We start from the raw sequence: 25,397 nt of genomic DNA, 5'->3' as shown, positions 1-25,397 counted from the left end.
AAGGAGAGTCGATTGCCTGACAAATAACAGCAGCGTGATAAGCGTGGTCTGGTGCCCGCTATCAAAAACAACACCGTCGTGACGCAGCTTAAAACAGCATGCCACACAACTGAGCGGCGCATGCGCACGAATTTACACTCGTAGCGGTTCTGCGCGACAGAGGACGGTTGCCAGGGTGACATATGTGTGTCCTGTTACAGTGGTGTGCGCATGCGCAGCGCATTGAAAACTCGGAGCCCTGACACGTTACAAAAACACGTTCATCCCAAATTCAGCTACTTCCGCCGGCAACCAGCATCCGGCCTGAGTCTACAATGCGCTCTGCTGAGCAGGCCTGGCATAGCTGCTGTGTAACGGTCATGTTTTACAATTCGCGATGCCTTTTAATGCATCGGATTGTTTTGATCTTGTTTCTTTTAGTTTGTTGTTTTTCCTTTATGTGATGCATTATCCGTTAATTATCAATGAATCTGTTTTTGTAAAATTTTGTTGTCAGTTTGCCATTTTATCACGAATTTGTTTTGATGATTTTACACACTTGTTTCTTGAGTTTAATTTGTATTTTGGTTTAATCACGTTAGGATTTAAAAAAGTTTTAAGTGATTTTAGAATTTGATTTTTTTTATCATAAGTATTAAAATGTTTTTTATTTTGTAATGTAAAATACTTTTCCAATAAAACAGTATTTTACAGTGCCTTTATTTAGTGATGATGAGGTATATAATTGTTGTTCATTTAGGTTGAGAATGTGTTACCTTTAACACGTGACCCATTCTGGTACCAGCAGACATAGAATATGAATGACCATTGTTCTCTTGAGTTGTGTTGATCACTTTAGTTTGGGACAGCCTATGATTACAAAAGAGTGTGAATGTCTCTGGTCTGATGGCTGGACACTGGCCATTGTGGTTTGGGAAGGTCATTTACAAGATGATCTGAAATGCTGAATAGTGTGTACCCTGGTAATCCGGTCATGCAAATCAGCCTCAAACCAACTGCAGACTCGCCCGTATTTTTTTGAACGAGGGGCCCCATCTGGCCCTCTGCTGCTTCACTGTAGTGAGGATTGGGCCATGTTCCTCCAGGAATCAACCATCAAAAGCATCTGTATTACTGTAAACCCTAGTGGCTCTTTTGCAATATAATACAATTACTATACATCATATTGGTCTCCTGGAATCAATACATGTGAAGAAAAGTTATGTTGATAGATATTGATGTTTCAAAACACCAAAAAAAACACCTACAATACAGAGGGAATTACGAGAGGCGGCTGGAAGACCAAAGAGAGGGGATAGGAGAGAAACAGCCCTCAAAACAAAACACAGTGAAGAAACATGCTGGAACAGATATATAGTTTAATACAGAGAAACAGTCACACACTGATACAACAGTAGCAGGAATTCCCTACGCCATCATCCAATTTGCCGCACTGAACTCCTACACCCCCTCCAAGGAGAGATCATACTGCACTGTTAGTGTCTGCTCCCTTTTGTGCCCAGCATTGTCTTTCTCTGCATGCCTGGATGCCAACCCTGAGTGAGTTAATCTGTTCAGGTCACATGATCATGTGCATGTAGTAGCTAAAATTGTTGTTTTTAGAGAACTTATTAAATTGTATTATACAAATTTAAAAAATAAAAATCACATGTGCAAAGGCACACTGCCCACCATAACCCCCGTTCATACAATAGCAATTAGTGATCCTTTAAAATCAGTAATGCATGATGGCAGCCTGGGAATGTGGCTCTCCAACAGTGGGACAAGGCTGCTCCCACTGTTTCCACACACAACAGACAGACAACACTCAGGATATAGACCCACAGATCTTCATTGCTTATAAAAATATGGTTTCTATTCTAGGAAAATACAGCTGGGTCCCTGTGCATCACTGTACAGACACCTGTACAGACCATCACCCATTTACTCCACTACCTAACCCGTCTCTCCTCCTTTGCATCAGTCTCCGTGTCCCCCCGTGTGTCAGTCTCTGTGTCCTGCAGCGCCCAACTCTGTGGCTCCCCCGTGCCAAACACAGTGAAGACCAGAGCCCCCACCGCACTGATCGCTGCAGACAGACAGAACACTGTCCTCCACTCTGCCATAGTGCGCTGCAGAGAGAGGGAGATTAATACACACTACAGTGAAAAGGAGATCAATACATTAGTGAGAGACGGAGGGAGGGATCAATATTATTTCACAGCAGCACTGCTCTGAGAGGCGGCAGTGTCAGTGTGATGAAATGGCGGTGTCATGAGAATGTTGGTGCGATATAATGACGTCACTGTGATGTCAGAGAGGTGAGGCCGTTACCTGCTTGGTCAGGTGACCCACCACTATGGGTGCCACGATTCCCGGGATCGTCCCAAAAGTGTTGGTGATACCCAGCAGCATCCCAGCATACCTGACAAGGAGAGAGGTAGAGGAAGCAAACTGGGAAGAGAAGTGTACTGAGAGTAGGAGACAGTGAATGAGGGAAGAGAGTGAGTGTAGGACAGATAGAGAGGGAGAGAGTACAGTATTGTCCAGTACAGACAAGCACAGTTCAGTAAAGATACCTGGGTGCGATGTCCAGTTGGTTGATAAAGACTCCAGCTGCACTGGTCCCTGACAGACTGGACGATACAGTCAGACAGAGCACCGCCAGGCCCCCCGCACAGCCCACGAAACTCTCCCCCACCAGGAACATCCCCGGCAGCAGCAGCCCTGGGTGGGGGGGGGTCAGGGAGTTAATACACACACATACACACACACATCCTGTGTTGGATGTGTCCGACATCTCTTTAAACACATCTTTTGCATAAAAAAAAGACTATTCACTTCCGGAAAAAGCCGAGCGCAGCCTTTGAAACATCGGGAGAAATTGGAAAACACTTGAAACTTAAGGGCTAAGCCCACCCCTCCCAGAGTTTGAAGTCAGTAAGAGAGAGAAGCAGCTAAATATAGCAGCATCAGCATCACAGAGTCAGAAAAGAGCATGTACGTGTACAGGTGTTAGAAGAAGCAGACAGTGAAGTAATAATTATTTAGATGGAGGCAGAAAAGAGGCTTTTTATACTTCTGCAAAACCTGCAGCAGAAAGACTGCCTTACACCCAGATGAATGCTTCAAGAAGCATCACACACGGCACAAATACAAATAGACCATTGCATCGCAACAAAATTGCATATTGTATATAGTTTTTAGGTAATGGTTTTGTTTTTGCGTATTTTTGTGATGTACATATTTCTCTCTCTTTTTTGTTTCCAAACCTCGCCACATGTAATTTTTTTTTTTTTTTTTTGCTGGTTGAGTTGTTTTGTAGCTTTTCTGAAGTTTATTTATTTTTACCGTTCTGCACTTTATTAATTTGTGCCTGGAATAATATTTTTTTTAAAAAATCACTAATAACACTATTTTTTCAAAATGATTTTCAAATTTGAGGGTGTCCTTTGGAATAATACTGCTTGTGCATTGTTTTTTGCAAGTTCAGTTATTACATCAAGAACAACACATGGACCGGAGCAGCATGACAGCTGCAAAATAATTTGACTGCAAAGTGTTAATACGTTTCTCTCAAACAGGATGCTAACAGCTACACACAACATTGGATTAATGGGTAAACGCTGACATCTAGTGGTCACCGCTGGTATTACACTACACACTTCACAAAGGAAAGTGGTTACAAGCAGTGCTGACCATCTTTACAATCTCCGTCTCACCCCCCCCCCCGCACCCTCCGTGCCTGTGAGAGTGAAGATCTTGCGCACTGCTGTGACACCCAGCAGCTTCCTCTCCAGGAGGCAATCGGCCACGACACCCGAGAGCACTGAGCAAAACCAGCCGCCCAGATACGGCAGTGCAGACAGCAAGCCACTCTGAGAGAGAGAGAGAGAGAGAGAGAGAGAGGAGGGGGTATTATCCACAATGCAATGACATACTTCACTCTACCCTTTTGTCCCACTCTCCCCCTCCTATCCCTCCCCTCTCCTCTCCTCTATCTCTCACCCTTCTCTCCTCCTCACCCTCTGTACCTCTCTGATGTTGAAGTGCAGGATGTTGTCCATGTACGTGGGCAGGCAGGTGAGCAGAGTGTAATAGGTCCAGTTGGAACACACCTGGGCCACCACAATGGACCACAGTGGCACTGAGCGCAGCATGGAGCCCACAGGCACCGACCAGCCATGGCTGCCCCCCTGAGAGAGAGGAGAGGAGGGTAGAGGGGGAGAGAGAGAAGCTGTAAATGCTTTAGCAACACCTGTGTGAACACGTCATGCCAATACAGCTAGCTTTGAAACTCAGTTTGATAGAGAGACAGAGACTCAAGCAGGCAGACAGACAAAGACGCAGAGGTTACCTGCTTGCCAATGGAGGTGATGATGTAATCTCTCTCCCGCTCGCTGATTCGCGGATGAGACCGTGGGTCGTCTGATACCAGGATGAACCAGAACAGTGCCCACACACAGCCAGCGCCCCCTAGGGGAGGGAGAGGACATGGCATCAGTTAGATTGTATCAAACTAAATTACATTTTTAAAAGCTTTATGGACATGACTGAATTATATCAGTGTAACCAAAGCAGTGACAGACAGACCTGTGCCCAGGAACAGGACATTAGGGAACAGAGAATAGTCCTTATACAGTATATAATTACATTTCTCTCTCAGACTCAAAGATAAAACTCTGATAAAACTCATCCACCATGCACAAATCCTGTATTGTTAGAAACCACTTTTGAATATTTATACAACAAAATGCCTCTAGTATGCAAGATTGTCAGTCAGTGTCAGGGTGTCAGTTAGTCCATGGCAGTGTGTCAATGTGCTAGTGTGTCAGTGTCAAAGTGTCAGTACCACAGCAGTAGAAGACAGCAGGCCAGCCCAGGCTGTGGCAGATGGCTCCAGTGAGAGGTAGGGCCACAAAGGCCCCAAAGTTGCCCCCCGCACCTGCCAGTGACACCAGCCGGGAGCGCTCCAGTGGGGGGGCCCAGCACGCCCACAGGGCCATCATCGCAGGGTATGTCACGCCCTGCCCACACACAGGGTAATTACACACACACATAGACAATGTACAGAACCCTCTTTTTACCCATGCCTCCTCTCCTCACCTCACCCTCTCCAAAAATCTACACACTCTCTCTCTCTCTCACCTCCCCAAATCCCTCCAGAGCTCTGAGGGTGAAGAGCCAGGGCACTCCCAGGCTGGCAGCAGAGGGGGTGAGCAGGGTGAGGAGGGCAGTCCCCAGCACGCCACCCCCCAGGAAGTAGCGCCCCCCAAGCCGACCGGCCAGGTAACCCCCCGGCACTTGGGTGAACAGGTACCCACTGAAGAACGCCGCCAAGAGCAGCCCTTGCGTGTCAGAGTCCCAGGGGTACTGAGGAACCTACAGAGAGGGGAGAGTGTATCAGCCAGTGTCAGTCCCACAGTCAGTCAGTCAGTCAGTCAAACTGTTATTGTCGTACCCCTGCCAGTTGCTCCATGCTGCTGCTGTCATTGGTGCTGGCATGTGTGGGACACTCCTCCGCAGAGGAGTGGTTGCTCATTGGTTGGCCAGAGGTTCCATTGACCATGGCTACCATGGCAACGCTGAGATTGACACGGAGGGCGTAGACAACGGCAAAGCCCAGGAACATCAGGTTGGCCAGACCGCAGCGCACTGAGCAGCACTGAGGGGGAGCTGAGACACACACTGAACACGTCACACACTAAACACACATACAAACTGTATACATCACACAGTAAACATCACACTGAATACACAAACACACTGCACACTGTACATATCACATACTGAACACACACACACACCTGGTTCCTCCCCCACTCTGGCCAGCAGAGGCGTGCTCTCCTCATCGGTGCCGTCAGGTGCAGAGTTTATGGAGCACTGGCCGTACTTTGCCATGGAGACCGATCTGCAGGACACCCCCCTCTGGGCGTCAGGTGAGGAGACTAGGCGTCAGGTGGGGGTCACCTGTTCATTGCGTTAGGCTCCTGGCTGAGTGAAGGACATGCAAGACATCACTGGCACTGCTACCTGACAGTGCCATCACTGCAGTGTGTAAGGCTGGATTATGGTAGTACACACATCACAGTGTATTGGAGTATTACAGTGCACTACACTGGGACTGTCACTCAATCTAGTCAGTCACCGGTGGACAGTACTGGAGTGGGTTGGAGTTGTCAAGCTGCCTTCACACTAGACAGGGCGACACCGAATCGAAAATCAAGCGCTTTCACATTGTTCTTTTCAAGCCGAAATGAATCTCTGAAGCGGAGATAAGTCGCCCTGCTATGGACCACGGTGGGTCGAGATTTCCAACCCGGGACGAAGCGCTCACCTCAGTTCACGCAGCCAAGGAAAGGGACATCCGTGACACCCACCCTACATACATGGGTCACCTAAGATATAATAAATAATAACAATAATAATAATTATTATTATTGTATAAAAGTGAATAAGTCAGTACTGTAATAGTTTGCATTATTAGCCTATATACGGAAACTAATGTACAGGAGCTGCTCTCTGCTCCGACAGACACCCTGGTTAAACGACTCAGCGCGTTACCTGGCTGGCGCTGCGGACCGTGTGGCCCGTCGCTCGGATGTGGACGCGGACCAGCTCCGCCGCACTGCTCTGACCGCCCGGGACGCCCTGCCGCCCGCCTCTGCCTCTCTGCCTCCCTCGCCTGACGGTTTTCACGGAAGATCATACCGGGTCACATGACACCCTTTCAACACAGCGGTCACATGACTGGAGAGGCGGGGGCGGCCCATTGCCTACAATGGCTTTTCGACAGAACACAATGAAATATGTTTGTTTGTAATTCATTCATTAGTTGACCTGATTTATATGGAGGGTATTCCATGCCAATGTTTAAACTGTGAAATAAATGAATAGCCTATAAATCCTATTAAGACACCATTTCTGATGCACATGACTTTTCCGCGTTGCTCTTTATAATCCTGCTTCTGCTTTTCTGTTTCGACTTCTGCTTTGTAAACCCCAGCTGTGGGCAGATCCCGGGTTTCGGTGGAGCAATGCTGTCGTGACGGTTCAGTACGGGGGCCTCGAAGTATTATTTATAATATATAAGCGATATATAGTATAGGCTCCCAAAGTCACAGTTGCTGGGCTTCAGCCTCTCTCTCTCTCTCTCTCTCTCTCTCTCTCTCTCTCTCTCTCTCTCTCTCTCTCTCTCTCTCTCTCTCTCTCTCTCTCTCTCTCTCTCTCTCTCTCTCTCTCTCTCTCTCTCTCTCTCTCTCTCTCTCTCTCTCTCTCTCTCTCTCTCTCTCTCTCTCTCTCTCTCTCTCTCTCTCTCTCTCTCTCACACAGTTCCGGCTCTCTGTCCGCGCAGCGCCATGGCCTCCTCGCCGCTCCTGCTGTGCGGTACCGCCTGGCTGCTGGCCGTCTTTCTCGGCTCGGTTCGGGGCTCCAACGGCACTGTGCCCGTGGTTCTGTGGCACGGCATGGGTGAGCACTAGTTATCGTGGGTCTGCCGGTGCTGCTGATGGGTCAGATTTGGTTCATACGCAGTCGAAGCGCACTGTACTTCCGCTGTGTGCCTGAGTCAGGACTGCATTTTCTTACTGTACTGTATTGTATTGTATTGTTAATAATGTTAATGTTCCCGGGGCTCCACGAAACATGTGATGTGTGGTGTTTTGATTATTTCTAATTTTGCAGTTAAAGTTGCAGTCTCTTCTCCTTACTGATAGATAGACAGAATACCCTGGGTACTACAGGATTATATCTATCTATTACAATGTAACCAACTCCGCCTATTTATCATGGGGACTCCCGTGTTTGTTGAAGCAGTGCATTGAGAGAATGTAAGGAGTTTCAGTGGTGATATTTTTATATTTATAATTAAAAATTGGCCTTACTTCATATTCAAATCTTTCTCTTTTAAATTCAATTATAGTTTTAATAAAATACACCTGGATTGTACAAGAGACACCTCTCCTTAACATACACCGATCAGCCATAACATTATGACCACTGACAGGTGAAGGGAATAACACTGATAATCTCGTTATCATGGCACCTGTCAGTGGGTGAGATATATTAGGCAGCAAGTGAACATTTTGTCCTCAAAGTTGATGTGTTAGAAGCAGGAAAGATGGGCAGCGTAAGGATCTGAGCGACTTTGACAAGGGCCAGATTGTGATGGTCAGACGACTGGGTCAGAGCATCTCCAAAACTGCAGCTCTTGTGGGGTGTTCCCGGTCTGCAGTGGTCAGTACCTATCAAAAGTGGTCCAAGGAAGGAAAAGCAGTGAACCGGCGACAGGGTCATGGGCGACCAAGGCTTATTGATGCACGTGGGGAGCGAAGGCTGGCCCTTGTGGTCCGATCCAACAGACAAGCTACTGCAGCTCAAATTGCTGAAAAAGTTAATGCTGGTTCGGATAGGAAGCTTCATGCATATTCAAATAGGGGAGTTGACTATCTTGTTTAGATAGAGGATCTTTGATATCAATCTATGATACACATATTCCAGTATCTCGTCATTACGCCAATTTTCATACAATAGTGGCACGCACTCTTGCTTATTACTTATTGCAGAAATTCCTGTTCAGACGCCTCTCATTTCCGCCTTGAAGCTGACTGCTGGAATCGGTTCATTGTTGGGTTTACTTTTGTATTTCTTTGTCCAATACCAGCCCTCCCTAAGTGTTTAAGAGTTCTACAGGACTGCCGCTCTGGACTAATTCCTCTTATTAAGGTCGTGGTTGAAGTGGAAAAGGAAGGGAAACAGCACTGTGATATAACACACACCCATACTGATATAACTCCCATTTACAAACACCGACACTGAAACACACACCCGCACTGATGACACACACTGTTATATGACTGTGCTGTAGTGTAGTGACTGTGCTGTGTGCTGTCCCTGGCAGGTGACAATTGCTGTAACCCTTTCAGTATGGGTGCCATTAAGAAGATGCTGGAGACTAAGCTGCCTGGAGTGTACGTGCTGTCACTGGAGATCGGAAACTCCATCACACAGGCATGCCCGTCCCCTTCGCCCTTTCACACGGACTCCATCTCTCTCCTCTCACTCCCTACCTCTCTGCACACACACCCTTGCACCCTCCCTCTACACACTCCTCTCTTTCAATTCAATTCAATTCAAATAAGAGTTATTGGCATGACTAACTTATACTAGTGTTGCCAAAGCTTTGACAGTCATGTCTTTCTCTTTCCCACTCCACACTTACCACCCCCCCTTCTCTCTCAGGACACAGAGAATAGTTTCTTTATGGATGTCAATGCCCAGGTGGCTCTGGTGTGTGCCCAGCTGTCCCAGGACCCCCAGCTGCAGGGTGGCTACAACGCCATGGGCTTCTCCCAGGGGGGGCAATTCCTGTGAGTGTGTCTTGTGTGCGTCTCTTTGGTCTGTTGTGTACCCCTCTCACTCTGATATGTGAGTGTGGAGTTGAGGGGGTTATAATACTGTGTCTCTCTTTCTCTCTCTCTCACTTTAGGAGGGCCGTGGCTCAGCGCTGTCCCTCCCCCCCCATGAGGAACCTCATCTCAGTGGGAGGGCAGCACCAAGGTAACACCCCCTGTCCTGCCCCACTCTCTGTTACGCCTTTGTCTCGCTAACTCACTTTGTCTCAATGCAGAAGTGTACAGTCACACTCTGTGTGGTTGTGGGTATGTGTAGGAGTGTATAGTCTCTCTCTCTCTCTGCAGGGGTGTATGGTCTCCCTCACTGTCCTGGTCAGAGTTCCCACATCTGTGACTGGATAAGAAAGATGCTGAACTCTGGGGCCTACACTGCAGCTGTGCAGAACCAGTGAGTGTCAGTCTGGTGCAGCATTAACATGTCTGTATGTGTGTCCGTCTTGTGCAGTATTAACCTGTCTGTCACAGTCTGGTGCAGTATTAACCTGTCTGTCTTTGTGTCCGTCTGGTGCAGTATTAACCTGTCTGTCTGTGAGTCCGTCTGGTGCAGTATTGACCTGTCTGTCTGTGTGTCAGTCTGGTGCAGGCACAGTACTGGCACGACCCTCTGAACGAGGAGCTGTACAGGAACCACAGCCTGTTCCTTGCTGACATCAATCAAGAGAGGGTCAGTCTGTCTGTTGGTCTGTCTGTGTATCTGTCTGTAAATCTTTGTCTTTGGGGAGTCTATATCTGTCTGTCTGTGAGTCTGTGCATTTGAATCTGCCTGTCTGTCTATATATGCATTATTTTCACCTGCCTCCATCTGTTTAGTCCCCCTCCCTGTCTCTCTCCACTCTTCCTCCCTTGTGCACACTAAACCCATCTGTCTCTCTCAGTGCTGTGTGTATTAACCCCTCTCTCTCCCAGGCAGTGAATGAGACCTATAAGAAGAATCTGCAGTCCCTCAATAAGTTGGTGCTGGTGAAGTTCCTCAAAGACAGCATGGTGGATCCACGAGAGTCTGAGGTACAGACAGAGACACACACACACACACACACACACACACACACACACAGAAAGAGACGGGTAGATTGACAAACTGTACTGATAGATTAATACACTGCAAATGTATTAACCATCAATCTCTCTCTCCACACCCCCTTCCCCTGTCTCTCTCTCTCAGTGGTTTGGCTTCTACAAGCCTGGTCAGGCTAAGGAGACTCAGACTCTACAGGAGAGTGTGCTGTACACCGAGGTAACACCTGCCCCGCCACACCCGTGTCTGTCCTCACTCTTTGTCCGTCCATCTTTCAGTCCTGACGCATTGTCTGTGTGTCCTTCTGTCTGCGCAGGACCGGCTGGGTCTGAGGGAGATGGACAAGTCCAAGAAACTGGACTTTCTGTCCTGTGATGGAGACCACCTGCAGTTCACAGAGGACTGGTTCACAGAACACCTGCTGCCCTACCTGCAGTGACACACCTGAGCCAAGCAACGCACCCCCCACCCACTGTTAAGCCTGCACTGACGTCCTCATGTACATAACCCATTACACACACACCCTGATACACATACACAGACACACACACTCAAACTCGTATGCAGACACTGCCCAGTGTAAGCCATACCCAATACAAACACACATTGACGCACTCACACCAGTACTTCAGTACACGCATGCGCATACAAGCCGCCCCTCACCTGATGTGGCTGCAGCGCTGGCCGATGCCCATCTCTCTCCCGTCTTCCACACGCACCACTGCCTGCCCAACTTGCAGGAGCTATGCCCTTAAAACAGCTGACCAATCACTTATCCAGTTACCAATCATGCAACAAAACAATGTCTTTGTGTTTAGTTTTGTACTTTTGAAATTCATAACAAAAAATAAATTGATACTAACAAGAACAGTCTGTCTCTGTGTACCTGGAGTCACATTATGAAATCAACCCCCCCAACACACACACACACACTTACAGAATGTTTCCTCTTCAACCAGAGCTAAAAAAGTTAATAATTTATCTTTTGCACTTTTTGTAGTGTTACAATCTGGAACAAAAATTGATTCATTTGGGACTTTCTGTCACTGAACTACACAAAGTATTACATAAAATGTTGATGTTGAAAAAAAAAAAAAAAACTTACCTTTTTTTAACTAGAAATAAATTAAATGAAGTATTGATTGCATAAGTATTCACTCCCTTTGCAACGACACACTTAAACTACACCGATCAGCCATAACATTATGACCACCTGCCTAATATTGTGTAGGTCCCCCTTTTGCCGCCAAAACAGCCCTGACCCGTCGAGGCATGGACTCCACTAGACCTCTGAAGGTGTGCTGTGGTATCTGGAACCAAGACGTTAGCAGCAGATCCTTTAAGTCCTGTAAGTTGCGAGGTGGGGCCTCCATGGATCGGACTTGTTTGTCCAGCACATCCCACAGATGCTCGACTGGATTGAGATCTGGGGAATTTGGAGGCCAAGTCAACACCTTGAACTCGTGATTCATCAGACCAGGCCACCTTCTTCCATTGCTCCGTGGTCCAGTTCTGATGCTCACGTGCCCATTGTAGGCGCTTTCGGCAGTGGACAGGGGTCAGCATAGGCACCCTGATTGGTTTGCGGCTACGCAGCCCCATACGCAACAAACTGCGATGCACTGTGTGTTCTGACACCTTTCTATCAGAACCAGCATTCACTTTTTCAGCAATTTGAGCTACAGTAGCTCGTCTGTTGGATCGGACCACACGGGCCAGCCTTCGCTCCCCACGTGCATCAATGAGCCTTGGCCGCCCATGACCCCGTCACTGGTTCACCACTTTTCCTTCCTTGAACCACTTTTGATAGGTACTGACCATTGCAGACCAAATGGAGGTCAGTCAAACAAAATTGAACTTTTTGACTAATTGTAAAACAGTGTGTGTGGCACAAAGCGGACACTGTTCATCTCCCCGAGAACACCCTGTAGAATCCTAACTGAATCAATTTTCATTCCAGATTGTAACATAACAAAAATGTGAAAAAGTCCTTGGGTGTGGGAGGGGGGGGATACTTACACAATCCACTTTGTGCTGCTGCAGTGTCACCGACTGGACTGGACTATACTGCTGCTGTTGAGACTGGACAGGATTGGCTGCCGCATTGTCACTGACTTGTGTATTGTCGTATAATGGACTGTGTTACACACTTAGACATGCACACGACACAGCATTGTGACAACTCTAGTAATGATTTTATTGCATTTTTTTTGAAAACTTGGTTCTCCAGTACAGATGATAACAGATTAATATTCTTAGACCACAACCCCTCCCCCCCTCCCCCCCTCCCCAAAGTACACACAGAAAGTGCCACTTGGCAACTGAGACGGAAAGCTCTACCCTAAAAGCCCTGGACAGACAGACAGGGGTGACTACAGATCAAACCTGCATTTCTGCGTTTAGCTCTATACACACAGTGACCACAGCCCACAAGAGAGGGAATGGACAGTGAGGGTGATGGTGATGGTGATGGTGACCTGTGACACCCCCCCACCTCCTTACCCCCGTGAACAACACACATGGATGCAGACAGATGGAGGGGGGGGGGGGGGAAGAGAGAGAGGAAATGTGGGTGGGTGGGGAGCAAGGATTCTCTATTCCTCCTATCGCTGTGAATGCTCCTTCACTTCACCTCTGTTCACTGCATCTCTCCCTTTCCTCTATACCTTTCTTCCTCCCTTTCTGTCTCTCTCCTCCCCTTCTACCTCTCCCTCCACCAGATGTGTATGTCTGAATTTGCAAACAAACGATGGGGGAGAGAATCATTTGGAAATCTCTACTGCAGCACAGAAAACGAGGAAGAGGATGCAGAAAGGGTCACAACTTAAGATAAAGCAAAAATCTAAGATTTATTTTGAGAACTTTTTTCTTTTCTTTTTTTTTTTTTTACTTTTGTGTTGCTTTAATATGAATACGAGGGAGAGAGAAACCACCACAGACACATTCTCTAACCGTTCTCCACTGGTATAAACTAAAACCTCAGTGATTTTGATTATTATTATTATTATTAATTTCATTATAATTAGTAATATCACCATTAAGAGGGACACAAACTAGAGGTTGTACAGAATCCACATGTGCTTTGTGTTGAAATTGCATATTTATGAAATAGACACGACAGCCTCACCCCCATCCCTCCTCCCCCTCCCGACCCCTGAATGACAGACAGACTGGATTAAACCCCTAGCGCCCTCAATACCATGCTTACAAAAAACAAGCAAAAAAAAGATACAACCCTGTCTTGATGGGCTACAGGAACCTATGTGACTGATTCTGCTGCCCTAATTAGTTGAGGGGAAACAAGCAAAACCCCCTTTTTTTTTTTCTTTTCTTTTCCATTGGCCCTCACAATCCCCACGCTCCACCTGATTGGCTAAAATGTTAAAGGGGATAGTTTTTTCCTCTTTAATTGGAAGCAAGCCCTGATTGGCTGTTGGCAATAAAGAAATGTAAGTTGCTTTCCCATTGGCTGATGTTAATACCCATTGTAAAAAATAAGAAAATTATAGATGTGAGTCACTCCCTGTGATTGGCTGAAGGAAAACTCAGTTTAAAGCAAAGCTGTCCTTTCATTGGCTAGGAATAAACAGCATCAGCAGCAGGAGCTCTGATTGGGTGATGGTGGGGCAGTCACAGCCTGCTATGCGATTGAGTGGTTGGGCATTGATTAATGGGGGAGGAGCAAAGAGGGCGGTCTATGATTGGCCGTCCTCTATCCTGCGATCTCTGTTGCCGTGGTGACCAGCTTCTTGCCATCCCAGACAGTCTTAAACTGCTCTGGTACTGGGAGCTCAGTCTGAGAGAAAGGAAGACAGAGAGACACGTTGACATCCAAGCTATTAGATATAGTATTATACATAATACTTACATAAAACTATACTAGTAATATAATACAACACAGCTACAAAGCTGTGAACAAAACATACTACTGCTGCCAGCTTACTGGTGCTACTAACTGTCCTACTCCTACCACCAATACTACTGCAGCTACTAGCAGCACTGTTACTACTCCTCCCCCCCTTATCCCCACATGCCACAGAGCTGTACTCACATAGTCCCCGCCCTCTCCCGGCACCAGGATGTTCATCTCCGAGCTCTTAGCGCTGATGATCTCACACTGCAGGGAGGCGGGGCTCAGATACACATGGCAACCGTCTGTCTTATTGATGGAGATGGTGGGAACCTTCCCCATCACCTGGAGAGAGGGAGGGAGATTAATACATGTACCGCACAGACGGACGCTGCAGTGTGAGCGAGAGAGAGTGTCTCAGTGCCTCACCTGGATCTTGACATCCCTGCAGTTGATAATCTCCACGATACCAACGACATCATCAAACACCAGGCCCAACTTCCTGCAGTTATCTGGGCTCAGAGAGAGGGAAAGGGAGAGAGCGCGGTCAGCCCCTGGCACTCAGACCGATGCTGCAGGTTTAATTAAACACTCCCTTTATTCTGGTGATCAGCCCCCACCCTCCTCACCAATGATGATGGAGTTGATCTTGCCCTTGACCTGCAGGGTGCTGTTGTTGCACTTGAAGGCGTAGACCACCTGCTTCAGCTCTGTCTCACTGATAATCAGCCCCTGCGCACCCTCCTGGTACTCCTGCACAGAGGGGGAGAGAGAGAGAGAGAGAGAGGTGGGTACATACAGAGAGAAAGAGCTGTGGGGTGTTCACACAGAGGGAGAGAGAGGTAGAGAGATGGTCTTACCACTCTCCACTTCTTGCCCTCCAGCTCCAGCAGAGGGGGCTGTGTGCTTTTGGTAGGGGCAGCAACAGCAGTGCGTGGTGTGGGGGCAGAGAAGGGCTTGGGGCCAGTGCGGACAGCGCCGGACTGGGCCTTCAGAGCCGGGTTCTTATGGGTCTTCTGATCATCAGAGACATGCTTCAGTCCTGAGGGTGAGAGAGGAGAGGCGAGAGGGGGTTAGAGAAGAGAGAATGGAGTTAATCATTTGCTGGGAAATATTTATTCACAAATGCAAATTTGTGGTTGGACACCTTCGGTTCTGAAAGATCTGGTAAATGACAAAACCAGTCACTTTCTCACCCCTGGTGATGTCAGATCCCTTGTTGATCTCGGCGAACAGGGCGGAGTGAGATAATTCTGATCCACCCCCGGTGCTGGAGGATTGGCAGACATCAGAAGGTGGGGGTGGGCCTGGGGGAGGAGGGGGTGGAGCTCCACCAGGTGCTGGAGGTGGGGCCACAGAGGCTGAAGCCACAGGACCCTGAGAGAGGCTATGATTTAGTACAGGTTCACAGTGTATGTAGTGTGTATAGTGTATGTACATATTTCTGCAAAGTACAGTGTGTTCAGGGCACAGAGGCGATGATATGTATATATAGTGTTCAGTGTATAGTTTTAGCAGCGTAGAGTGTTTCCCAAACTGTTTTGACCCAGGGACCTGTTTGCCACACAGATTTTTGAAACCGGTGGGTGGGGGGGGGGGGGGGGATGCAGATGGTAGAAACGTGCTAGAGTGGGGGGGGTGCACATGGTACAGGCATGCGAGAGCAGGGGTGAGGAGCATTTAGCAGTGGACCCCCTACGACTCTCTCACGGACCCCAGTTTGAGAACCGCTGGTGTATAGTATACAGTGTGTGTCCGGACTCACAGCCTTGCTCCAGCTCAGCCCGGTGGTGTGGTACTGTTTGATGTAGGCCTGCAGCTCAGTCCAGATGGACAGGTATGCCTTCACCCACTCCACGTGCTGCTTGTCCCTGCACGCGCACACACACACACACACACACAGACAGACAGACAGAGAGAGGAGACTTGTTAGTCAAAGAGCAGGGACACAGACAGTTGGCGAGAGAGGAGACACACAGAACCACAGACAGACACACAGACTGACTTCTCCTTGTAGTCCTTGAGGACACGGTTGGTGTAGAACATGGCAGCATCCTGCATCTCCTTCACATAGGGGCCTGGCTTAGGAGCCTGAGAGAGAGAGCGAGATGGGGAGAGAGATGGATCATCACAAAGCAACAGGATGCGTCCATGTGAACCAGGCCACTGACACAGAAGCACTCTGCCCCCCCCTCCTACACACAGCCCTGCCCCCCCAACCCCATAACAACCAAGCCCCCTCACCATGGCGACCCAGCCCAGCGCCGGCACACTCTCGCTGACTGCCGACAGGTGGTTGAACAGAGGGCTGCTGCGGTTCTGCTCCCGGAACGCCTGGACCTGCTGGATCAGCGCCGACACCGGCTGCAGCAGCCCAGACAGCACTGCCTGCACAGAGAGGGAGGAGTTAATACACGGACCTGTACTGCAGCTGCGCAGACTGGGGGTACAGTATATACACAATTACACTACACACAGAACAGTGTTTATAACACACACCACACAGTATAAAAAGTTATCGCACACACACGGGAGTGTATATACACTCACCTAAAGGATTATTAGGAACACCATACTAATACTGTGTTTGACCCCCTTTCGCCTTCAGAACTGCCTTAATTCTACGTGGCATTGATTCAACAAGGTGCTGAAAGCATTCTTTAGAAATGTTGGCCCATATTGATAGGATAGCATCTTGCAGTTGATGGAGATTTGTGGGATGCACATCCAGGGCACGAAGCTCCCGTTCCACCACATCCCAAAGATGCTCTATTGGGTTGAGATCTGGTGACTGTGGGGGCCAGTTTAGTACAGTGAACTCATTGTCATGTTCAAGAAACCAATTTGAAATGATTCGACCTTTGTGACATGGTGCATTATCCTGCTGGAAGTAGCCATCAGAGGATGGGTACATGGTGGTCATAAAGGGATGGACATGGTCAGAAACAATGCTCAGGTAGGCCGTGGCATTTAAACGATGCCCAATTGGCACTAAGGGGCCTAAAGTGTGCCAAGAAAACATCCCCCACACCATTACACCACCACCACCAGCCTGCACAGTGGTAACAAGGCATGATGGATCCATGTTCTCATTCTGTTTACGCCAAATTCTGACTCTACCATCTGAATGTCTCAACAGAAATCGAGACTCATCAGACCAGGCAACATTTTTCCAGTCTTCAACTGTCCAATTTTGGTGAGCTTGTGCAAATTGTAGCCTCTTTTTCCTATTTGTAGTGGAGATGAGTGGTACCCGGTGGGGTCTTCTGATGTTGTAGCCCATCCGCCTCAAGGTTGTACGTGTTGTGGCTTCACAAATGCTTTGCTGCATACCTCGGTTGTAACGAGTGGTTATTTCAGTCAAAGTTGCTCTTCTATCAGCTTGAATCAGTCGGCCCATTCTCCTCTGACCTCTAGCATCAACAAGGCATTTTCGCCCACAGGACTGCCGCATACTGGATGTTTTTCCCTTTTCACACCATTCTTTGTAAACCCTAGAAATGGTTGTGCGTGAAAATCCCAGTAACTGAGCAGATTGTGAAATACTCAGACCGGCCCGTCTGGCACCAACAACCATGCCACGCTCAAAATTGCTTAAATCACCTTTCTTTCCCATTCAGACATTCAGTTTGGAGTTCAGGAGATTGTCTTGACCAGGACCACACCCCGAAATGCATTGAAGCAACTGCCATGTGATTGGTTGGTTAGATAATTGCATTAATGAGAAATTGAACAGGTGTTCCTAATAATCCTTTAGGTGAGTGTATATACATAGCACACACTACACACATTTACTCACATCAGAGGGTTTCTGGGAGCAGGAGGCAGTGACCAGCAGCTGCCTCTGAGCAGAGAAAGCCTGCTTCAACATCTCAGACTAGTAGAGAGAGAGAGAGAGAGAGAGAGAGAGAGAGAGATTAATTAATCTGAATAAACCCATCACTCATAGAAATTCAGTTGTTTCGTGTCACTGACACAGGCGAGAGACTGGCAGTCACACAGTGACAAAGACACTCACATGCTTCTTGACATCGCCCCCAATGTGTTGGCTTAGGGAGTAGTACTGGGCCAGTGCACCAGACAGCAGGGTGTCAAATGCCTCCACATACACTGAGAGAAAAGGGGAGATATTAAACTGCTTGGACTTCTGTCTACAGACACAGCAATACTGATACACACCAACAGACAGACAAAATCCCTGAACCTTACCTCCGCCAGCTCCGCCACCTGCTTGGGCAGCCCCCCCAGACCCCGTTGCGGCTTCGAGGCGCCCCACGGCGACCTCTAACCTCTGCACCAGACTCGCCAGCTCAGCCATCACCTGAGAGAGAAAGAGAAGGGAGTAAATACAGAGACACAGTACTGGTGCTACAACAGCTGTCAGTGGGAAGGAGAGTGTTGGGAGAAATGCAGTGTCCAAGATCTCCACCAGGGGGAGACAGATGCCGGATTAGCCTTGGGCAGAGGGAGCATGGATGGATGGAGAGAGGGAGGGAGGGGGCAGGTAGGAGCCTGTCTGTGAGGAATGAGGGTTCCTGCCTGGGGCGGGGGGTGAGGGGCAGGCTGGAGAGAGACACAGACACAAGCACTCTCACATAGTGTGTACTGCAGAACTGTCTGTTTATCTCAGTCTGACAGCACCACTCACTCACTCACTCACTCACTCACTCACTCACTGTCCCCCCCTACTGCATCACACTCTCTCTCTCCATTACTTCCTCACTCTCCCTCCATTTCCTTCTGTGCACTACACACAGTGCACCAAATACACTGAAAACTGCAGTACATACTGCACTGAAATATATACTGCAAACTATACTGTATAAATCACTGTTATCAGTTCTTATGAGGCTGTGTTACAAGGTTTACAAAGGTCAGCTGTGCAAGGTCTGAAATTTCAAATCAGTGACCGTTATCACATTACCTTTATTACACAAAATACACACACACTGCTCCTCAGCCTATGTGTGAAGCGGTGTCACCTTAGATTCCTGTGGGTTAATACACATTATTTGCTGAGGGTGCTGCTCTGTCACAGGGGTCTGTCCACAGCACAGAGATAGGCTTCTGGACAGGGGTGTTCATTGACAGAGACAGGTAGGCGGGTAGGAGTATGTATTCAGGTGAGAGACAGACAGGCAGCAGGCTGCTGTAATACAGGTCAGCTGTTCCACCAGCAGGATAATTAGGCCACAGAGACGCACTGCTGATGCAGATACTAGGCACAGACACAGCACAGCACAGCAAACTACACTACTGCACAGCACAGACTGGCCCTAGTGCTGCTGTGCACACCTGTACAGTGCACTGGAGTGAGCCGGTCACACCCTGGGCAGGTACAGATAGTGACAGCGAATACACCGGTCACACGGACACAACACGTCTCTATAAACAGACAGGGTTATGATCTCAAACACACACGCGTGTATCTGATCGTGGTGGTGGTGTTGTCAGTCCAGTTCACTACACAAATCGTGTACTTTGCAACAGCCTCTGGGCCCGGAGCCGACCTGCGCTGCTGCTGCTGCCAGTGCGGCTCCGAGATTTCACCGAGTCGCACACAGCAATAATAATAATAATGATAGGAAAAATAATGATGATGTCTTTGAATTACATCTAAACGTCTCCAAGCACCTCGCTTCCCCCTCTCCCTGTGCGTTTCTCTCTCTGCCATTTCCTGTATTTGGTCTTCCTCTCTGCGCTGCGCCCTGCAAGTCTGCATCGACACGCACCGCACACAACTTTCCACACGCAATTCTCCACTGCTATTCTTGCGCGTTTGTAATTGTATCATTCATTAATAATAATTTAACTTGATACTATTAATAACAACAACAACAACAACAATGTATAAAACAAGCACCCTGCATTTACATTATTAACCAAGCGGCTACTTACTAAATTGTCAAGCCAAGCGCGGCTCTATCTAGGGCGGCGTACTATTATTGCTGTGGTGTGGCCCCTTCCTCGCCCTCTCTCCGGCTTTCCTTCCTCTCGCCCTCCGCCCCGCTTACCTTGTCGCTGTCTCTGCACTGCACACAAACCCGGGGGATTTCGAGTGGTTTTGTCTAGTGCTTGTTTATTATTCTGTCTGTCGTTATATCGTACCGCCTGTCTCTGTCTCTCTCTCTCTCTCTCTTCCTGTAAGGGTTGGGATCTCCCAGCAATCACCGCGACTGCGCTTCCGCCCTCCGCTGTGCCGGGCCATTCCTTTGCCATATATGGAAGATAGAGAGACAGAGAGACACACAGAGAGAAAGAGAGAAAGAGAGAGAGAGGCCGGTATCATTGTGTATTCCTGTGGCTCTCGCTAATTCCTCTTCCTCTTTATCTCTCTTTAGCTGTCTCTTCCTGTATTTCATAAAGTACACCATTTGCCACCCCTCATACCCCAGGCTAGACCTCCCCACCGTGTATTGTAAGACTCAGGAGCCACTGGCACACAGTAGCTGTAGTAAAGCAGTAGTATTGCAGTAGCAGTGATATTAATGCTGCTCATTAGTGGGAGCAGTACATTTGTTGTATAAGCTATACCTGCGGTAGTAACACAATGGTAGTAGCATCAGTAGTGGTGGAACAGTAGCAATTATTGTTGTCACAGCAGTATAGTAGTAGTACAGTTGTAGTAGCAGGAATAGTGCAGTAGTACTGTGTAAGTATAGCAATATCAGTAGAAACAGAAGTAGAAGTGTAATACTGTAGTGGTAGTGGGACAGTAATAGTATAGTAGTGGTACCAGTAGCAGTACAGTAGTAACACGGTAGTAGAGCAGTGCTGAGTAGCAGCAGCTGGCAGTGAGGAGGGATTAGAGCCGCTCACAGCATCACAGCTGCAGCCCAGTCCTACTGAGACTGAGAGACCGACAGAGAGTGAGAGGGGCAGTTGTGCTTTTTGTCTGCGTGCATTACTATGTTCTGTAGCTATGGCAATAGACATGGCATAGCAAGAAACAATTTGAATATGAACCTGAGAAAGAGAGAGAAGGGGAGGGAGGGAGAGAGAGAGAGAGAGAGAGAGAGAGAGAGAGAGAGAGAGAGAGAGGAAGAGACTTTGCACTGTCCCCTAGCTTTACGTGCAGTCTTGAAGATTCCTGATTAGTGGGTGTGTGGTGATTAACGCCGGTGTGTGCAGTGTGCAAGGTGAACGCATCTTTATGTATGTGTCTATGTCTGAGTGCCATACTGTCTCTGTGTCCCTAACAGGCTTTTTGGGAGTGGAGCTGCAGGTACAGAGTGCTTGTGCTCCAGTGACACAGACAGAAACTTTGAATGAATATTTGACTTGGAAATCATTAGAGAGAGACAACAACAATAGAACTTCAAACAAATTTGCACTTCGACAGAGTATATACCCCCCTCTCTCTCAATTCAATTCTAGGTGTTTTATTATATGTAGTTTTGCCAATGCATTTACAAAAGGAGACAAAAATGATAAATAGGACCATTACAATTGGAAGGAACTCACTGGTGTCTGACTCAGTCTAGTGGGGCTGTGTCCCGCACCTAGCAGGATGTCCAATCTTTGTGGCTCAGTCATTTGTGTAAAGTGCTGGGGGGCTGTTGATCTGGTCAGAGTGTTTCCCTGGTCAGGGAGTATTCTGTGCAGCGCAGGAGAAAGAGAAAGAGATCTCCATCACCACCTCTCCTTCCTCACAGTGAGCACAGCGCCGGTCTTCTCTGGGCAGCCAGGTCTGCCTGTGTCAGCCTGTTTCTATGGCCAGGCTATGGTCACTGTACTTAAGAACATAAGAACATAAGACATTTTTCAAACGAGAGGAGGCCATTCGACTCATCATGCACGTTTGGTGTCCATTGGTATCATTGTGATCCAAGGATCCTATCCAGTCTATTTTTAAATGTTCCCAAATTTTTGGCTTCAACCACATCACTGGGGAGTTTGTTCAGATTGTGACGCCTCTCTGTGTGAAGAAGTGTCTCCTGTTTTCTGTCTTGAATGCCTTGAAGCCCAATTTCCATTTGTGTCCCCGGGTGCGCGTGTCCCTGCTGATCTGGAAAAACTCCTCTGGTTTGATGTGGTCGATGCCTTTCATGATTTTGAGGACTTGAATCAAGTCCCCACGTAGTCTCCTCTGTTCCAGGGTGAAAAGGTTCAGTTCCTCAGTCTCTCAGTAGGACTTTCCCTTCAGACCTGGAATAAGTCTGGTTGCTCTCCTCTGAACTGCCTCTAGAGCAGCTATATCCTTCTTGAAGTGTGGAAGTGTGGAACTAGTGCATTGTACTGTCTGAACATCACTGCCCTTGTTTTAAATTCTACACTTTTGACAATATACCCTAACATTGTTTGCCTTTTTTATTGCTTCCCGACATTGTTTGGATGGAGAAAATGAGGAGTCCACATAGACTCCTAGGTCTTTCTCATGCATTACTTCATCTAGATCTGTAGCTCCCATAGTGTAATTATAGTGGACATTTTTGTTACCTGCATGTAATACCTTGCACTTGTCCACATTGAATTTCATCTGCCAGGTGTCGGCCCACAACTGAATATTATCTAAGTCCCTTTGAATAGCCTGTGCTGCCGAGATTGTATCTGCTGAGCCACCTATTTTAGTATCATTGGCAAATTTGACAAGTTTGCTAACTATCTCAGAGTCCAGATCATTAATATAGATTAGAAACAGCACAGGCCCTAGTACTGATCCCTGTGGAACTCCAATAACAACCTCAGTCCAGTTAGAAGCAACTCCTCTAATCGACACCCTCTGTTTGCTAGACATCAACCAGTTCATAATCCATCTACTTACATTACCCTGAATGCCTACAGCTTCCAATTTGAGGATCAGTCTTTGGTGTGGAACCTTATCAAAAGCTTTTTGAAAATCTAAGTATATCATATCATATGCTTTCACATGATCTACAGCTGCAGTTGCATGTTCAAAAACCTTGAATAAATTAATAAGACATGATCTTCCTCGTCTAAACCCATGTTGACTATCTCCATAATATGTTTTTTGTTAAGATGCTCCTCTATTTCTGTCTAATATTTGTTTCCAACATTTTACAGGTGATGCAGGTGAGACTGATTGGTCTGTAATTTCCTGGCTCAGTTTTGTCCCCTTTCTTGTGGATTGGTGTGACATTAGCAGTTTTCCAGTCAGTTGGCACATCCCCTGTTCTAAGTGTCATTTGGAATATTTTAGTAAGCGGCCTATAAATAATTTCCCTAATTTCTTTAAGTACTGTTGGAAATATACCATCTGGTCCAGGTGATTTGTTTGATTTTAATTCTGCTAGTCCCTTTAGTACTTCCTATTCATTTATCCTGATCTCTCTTAGGGTTTGACTGGACTGATTGTTAACCTGTGGCATGTTATCCGTTTTCCTGAAATACTCATTTAGAACATTTGCCACATCTTGTTCATTTTCCAAGATACTTCCATTTTTGCCCTGTATCTGTTTCACTTCCTCCTTTATTGACCTATTGCTGTTGTAGTATTGAAAAATCTCTTTGCATTAGTTTTAGCTCCAATAGTTATGTTTCTTTCTATTTCCCTCTTTGCTTTCCTGATCCCTTTCTTAACATCTTTTGTGAGTTATATTCTTTGTATTTTGTTTAGTCTCTATCTTTTTTGTATGCACTAAACAACATTTTCTCCTGATATGTTATTGCATACTTCTATTACACAATTTTGGCCACTGTTTTGTGGTCCTCAGTTTGCTAAGTTGTGGTACAAATTTCTCCTGGGCCTCTAGTAGTAGTATATTCTTGAAATATAACCATCCATTTTTCGACTGAATCTGTATCCATTGTGCTCCAGTCTAACTCTTCTAAGTGCCACCTCATACCTTCAAGGTCTGCTTTTTTTAAATTGTAGTCCATTGTTTTAGACTTGGTCCTTGTTTTTTGACAGTATTATTACTTGATTTCTTAGCAGACATCCTTATCCAGGGTGACTTACAATTGTTACAATATATCACATTATTTATTTATATTTTTTTAACATTTTACCCATTTATGCAGCTGGGTATTTACTGGAGCAATTTAGGTAAAGTAAACGGTAAGGGTAAAACAGGATCCAGAGCCCTAACCACTACTCCACAGTGCCTCAAAGCTAACCGTATTGTGATCACAGTTTGTCATTGGTTCTCTAACTAGTGTCCCTCTGGATCTTGATCAGGATCTGTCTCTCTCCACGCTACAAAAGCTCAGAAGAAACAGTCTACAGAGAGAAAGACATTCCTATTCCCGTCTTAACATGCCTGCCTCTGTCAAACACTCACTCACTGACAAACTCACACACTGATATACTGACACACTAGCACACTGACAACCTGACACACCGCCATACATGTATACTAACACACTGACACCTTGACAAACTCATACACTGACACACCGCCATACACATCACTAACACATTGATATACTCTGACACACACACAAACTGACAAACACTGATACACACTGATATACACTGTGTATCTGCAGTGTGTGTGTGAGAGAGTGAGTTTGTGTGTATTGCAGACTGAAATACACACAAACTCACTCTCACACACACACACTCACTGTCTCACACACTGCAATCTGAAAGCACAGCTGCTATTATACAGTTGCTATTCTATCAGGAAGAAATTCAATCTCTTAATGGCTCATTCTGTCTCTTTCTTTCACACACTCTGCCTGCCCCCCCTTCTCCCTCTCTTTTTCTCTCAAAAAACAAACACTCTCCGTCACACCTTCTCCCTTTCAAAAACTCCCTCTCTCTCAGGATAGCACCTGTGCAGTGCTTACTCTAAGCAGTCAGTGACAATGGAACAAAATAACAATAAATAAAATAAACAGAATAACAAAAGAGTTGATAGTTCAAGCAATATATACACAATAGAGCATTGTTCATTGAACACAGAAGCAATACAGTCACCTCACCATTCCTGGGTGTGGTGCAGCAATCATCCACAGTGTAATGCCTCCACCTGGCGGACACTGGCGGGATTGCTGCATTGTTTGGTTTGTTTTTTTAAATTAAAACACTGAACACTACACACACTGAACACTGAAACATAGCACACACACTATTATTATACCCTTATTATACCCTTATCCAGGGCGACTGGGCGATTTTAAAGCATTACAAAAGTGCAGTAATGCCATAATGTAACAAAGTCAAGGACACAGAAGG

At 46.9% G+C, this 25,397-nt stretch overlaps 3 protein-coding genes across 7 annotated transcripts; 1 reads left to right on the top strand and 2 right to left on the bottom strand.

Moving 5' to 3' along the window:
* Window positions 1-1,341: 1,341 nt before the first annotated feature.
* LOC136763283 (sialin) lies at window positions 1,342-6,772 on the bottom strand. Of its 4 annotated transcripts, none has more exons than XM_066717165.1 (12): window positions 6,544-6,766; window positions 6,317-6,377; window positions 5,787-5,969; window positions 5,441-5,655; window positions 5,128-5,361; window positions 4,832-5,006; window positions 4,337-4,455; window positions 4,014-4,175; window positions 3,725-3,857; window positions 2,559-2,706; window positions 2,314-2,404; window positions 1,342-2,111 (listed from the first exon to the last, which is right to left on the bottom strand). In XM_066717165.1, the coding sequence occupies exons 3-12, from the start codon at window positions 5,878-5,880 to the stop codon at window positions 1,932-1,934; spliced, it is 1,551 nt and encodes a 516-aa protein (XP_066573262.1). In that variant the 5' UTR covers window positions 5,881-5,969; window positions 6,317-6,377; window positions 6,544-6,766; the 3' UTR covers window positions 1,342-1,931. The 4 variants fall into 4 exon arrangements, with proteins under 4 accessions (XP_066573262.1, XP_066573261.1, XP_066573264.1 ...); XM_066717164.1 differs by having other exon boundaries at window positions 5,787-5,973; window positions 6,544-6,765; XM_066717167.1 differs by lacking the exon at window positions 5,441-5,655 and having other exon boundaries at window positions 5,787-5,973; window positions 6,544-6,772.
* A 521-nt stretch (window positions 6,773-7,293) lies between these two features.
* Window positions 7,294-11,275, top strand: ppt1 (palmitoyl-protein thioesterase 1 (ceroid-lipofuscinosis, neuronal 1, infantile)). The gene is made up of 9 exons (XM_066717163.1): window positions 7,294-7,449; window positions 8,879-8,988; window positions 9,220-9,347; window positions 9,467-9,537; window positions 9,678-9,780; window positions 9,966-10,056; window positions 10,299-10,397; window positions 10,555-10,626; window positions 10,724-11,275. Exons 1-9 carry the CDS (start codon window positions 7,338-7,340, stop codon window positions 10,844-10,846), a joined length of 909 nt encoding a protein of 302 aa, XP_066573260.1. The 5' UTR covers window positions 7,294-7,337; the 3' UTR covers window positions 10,847-11,275.
* Window positions 11,276-12,580: 1,305 nt separating this feature from the next.
* On the bottom strand, window positions 12,581-20,429 carry cap1 (CAP, adenylate cyclase-associated protein 1 (yeast)). Of its 2 annotated transcripts, none has more exons than XM_066717161.1 (13): window positions 20,272-20,429; window positions 18,467-18,578; window positions 18,276-18,367; window positions 18,057-18,134; window positions 16,502-16,645; window positions 16,263-16,348; window positions 16,023-16,128; window positions 15,454-15,634; window positions 15,118-15,299; window positions 14,887-15,010; window positions 14,687-14,769; window positions 14,459-14,602; window positions 12,581-14,203 (listed from the first exon to the last, which is right to left on the bottom strand). In XM_066717161.1, exons 2-13 carry the CDS (start codon window positions 18,573-18,575, stop codon window positions 14,120-14,122), a joined length of 1,413 nt encoding a protein of 470 aa, XP_066573258.1. In that variant the 5' UTR covers window positions 18,576-18,578; window positions 20,272-20,429; the 3' UTR covers window positions 12,581-14,119. The 2 variants fall into 2 exon arrangements, with proteins under 2 accessions (XP_066573258.1, XP_066573259.1); XM_066717162.1 differs by lacking the exon at window positions 20,272-20,429 and adding an exon at window positions 20,156-20,250.
* Between the last annotated feature and the right edge of the window lie 4,968 nt (window positions 20,430-25,397).

This window comes from Amia ocellicauda, chromosome 11 (assembly GCF_036373705.1).
Source record: "Amia ocellicauda isolate fAmiCal2 chromosome 11, fAmiCal2.hap1, whole genome shotgun sequence".
NCBI lineage: Eukaryota > Metazoa > Chordata > Actinopteri > Amiiformes > Amiidae > Amia > Amia ocellicauda.
The sequence above is the reverse complement of the archived record's forward strand: the minus strand, read 5'-3'. Positions and strand labels throughout refer to the sequence as shown.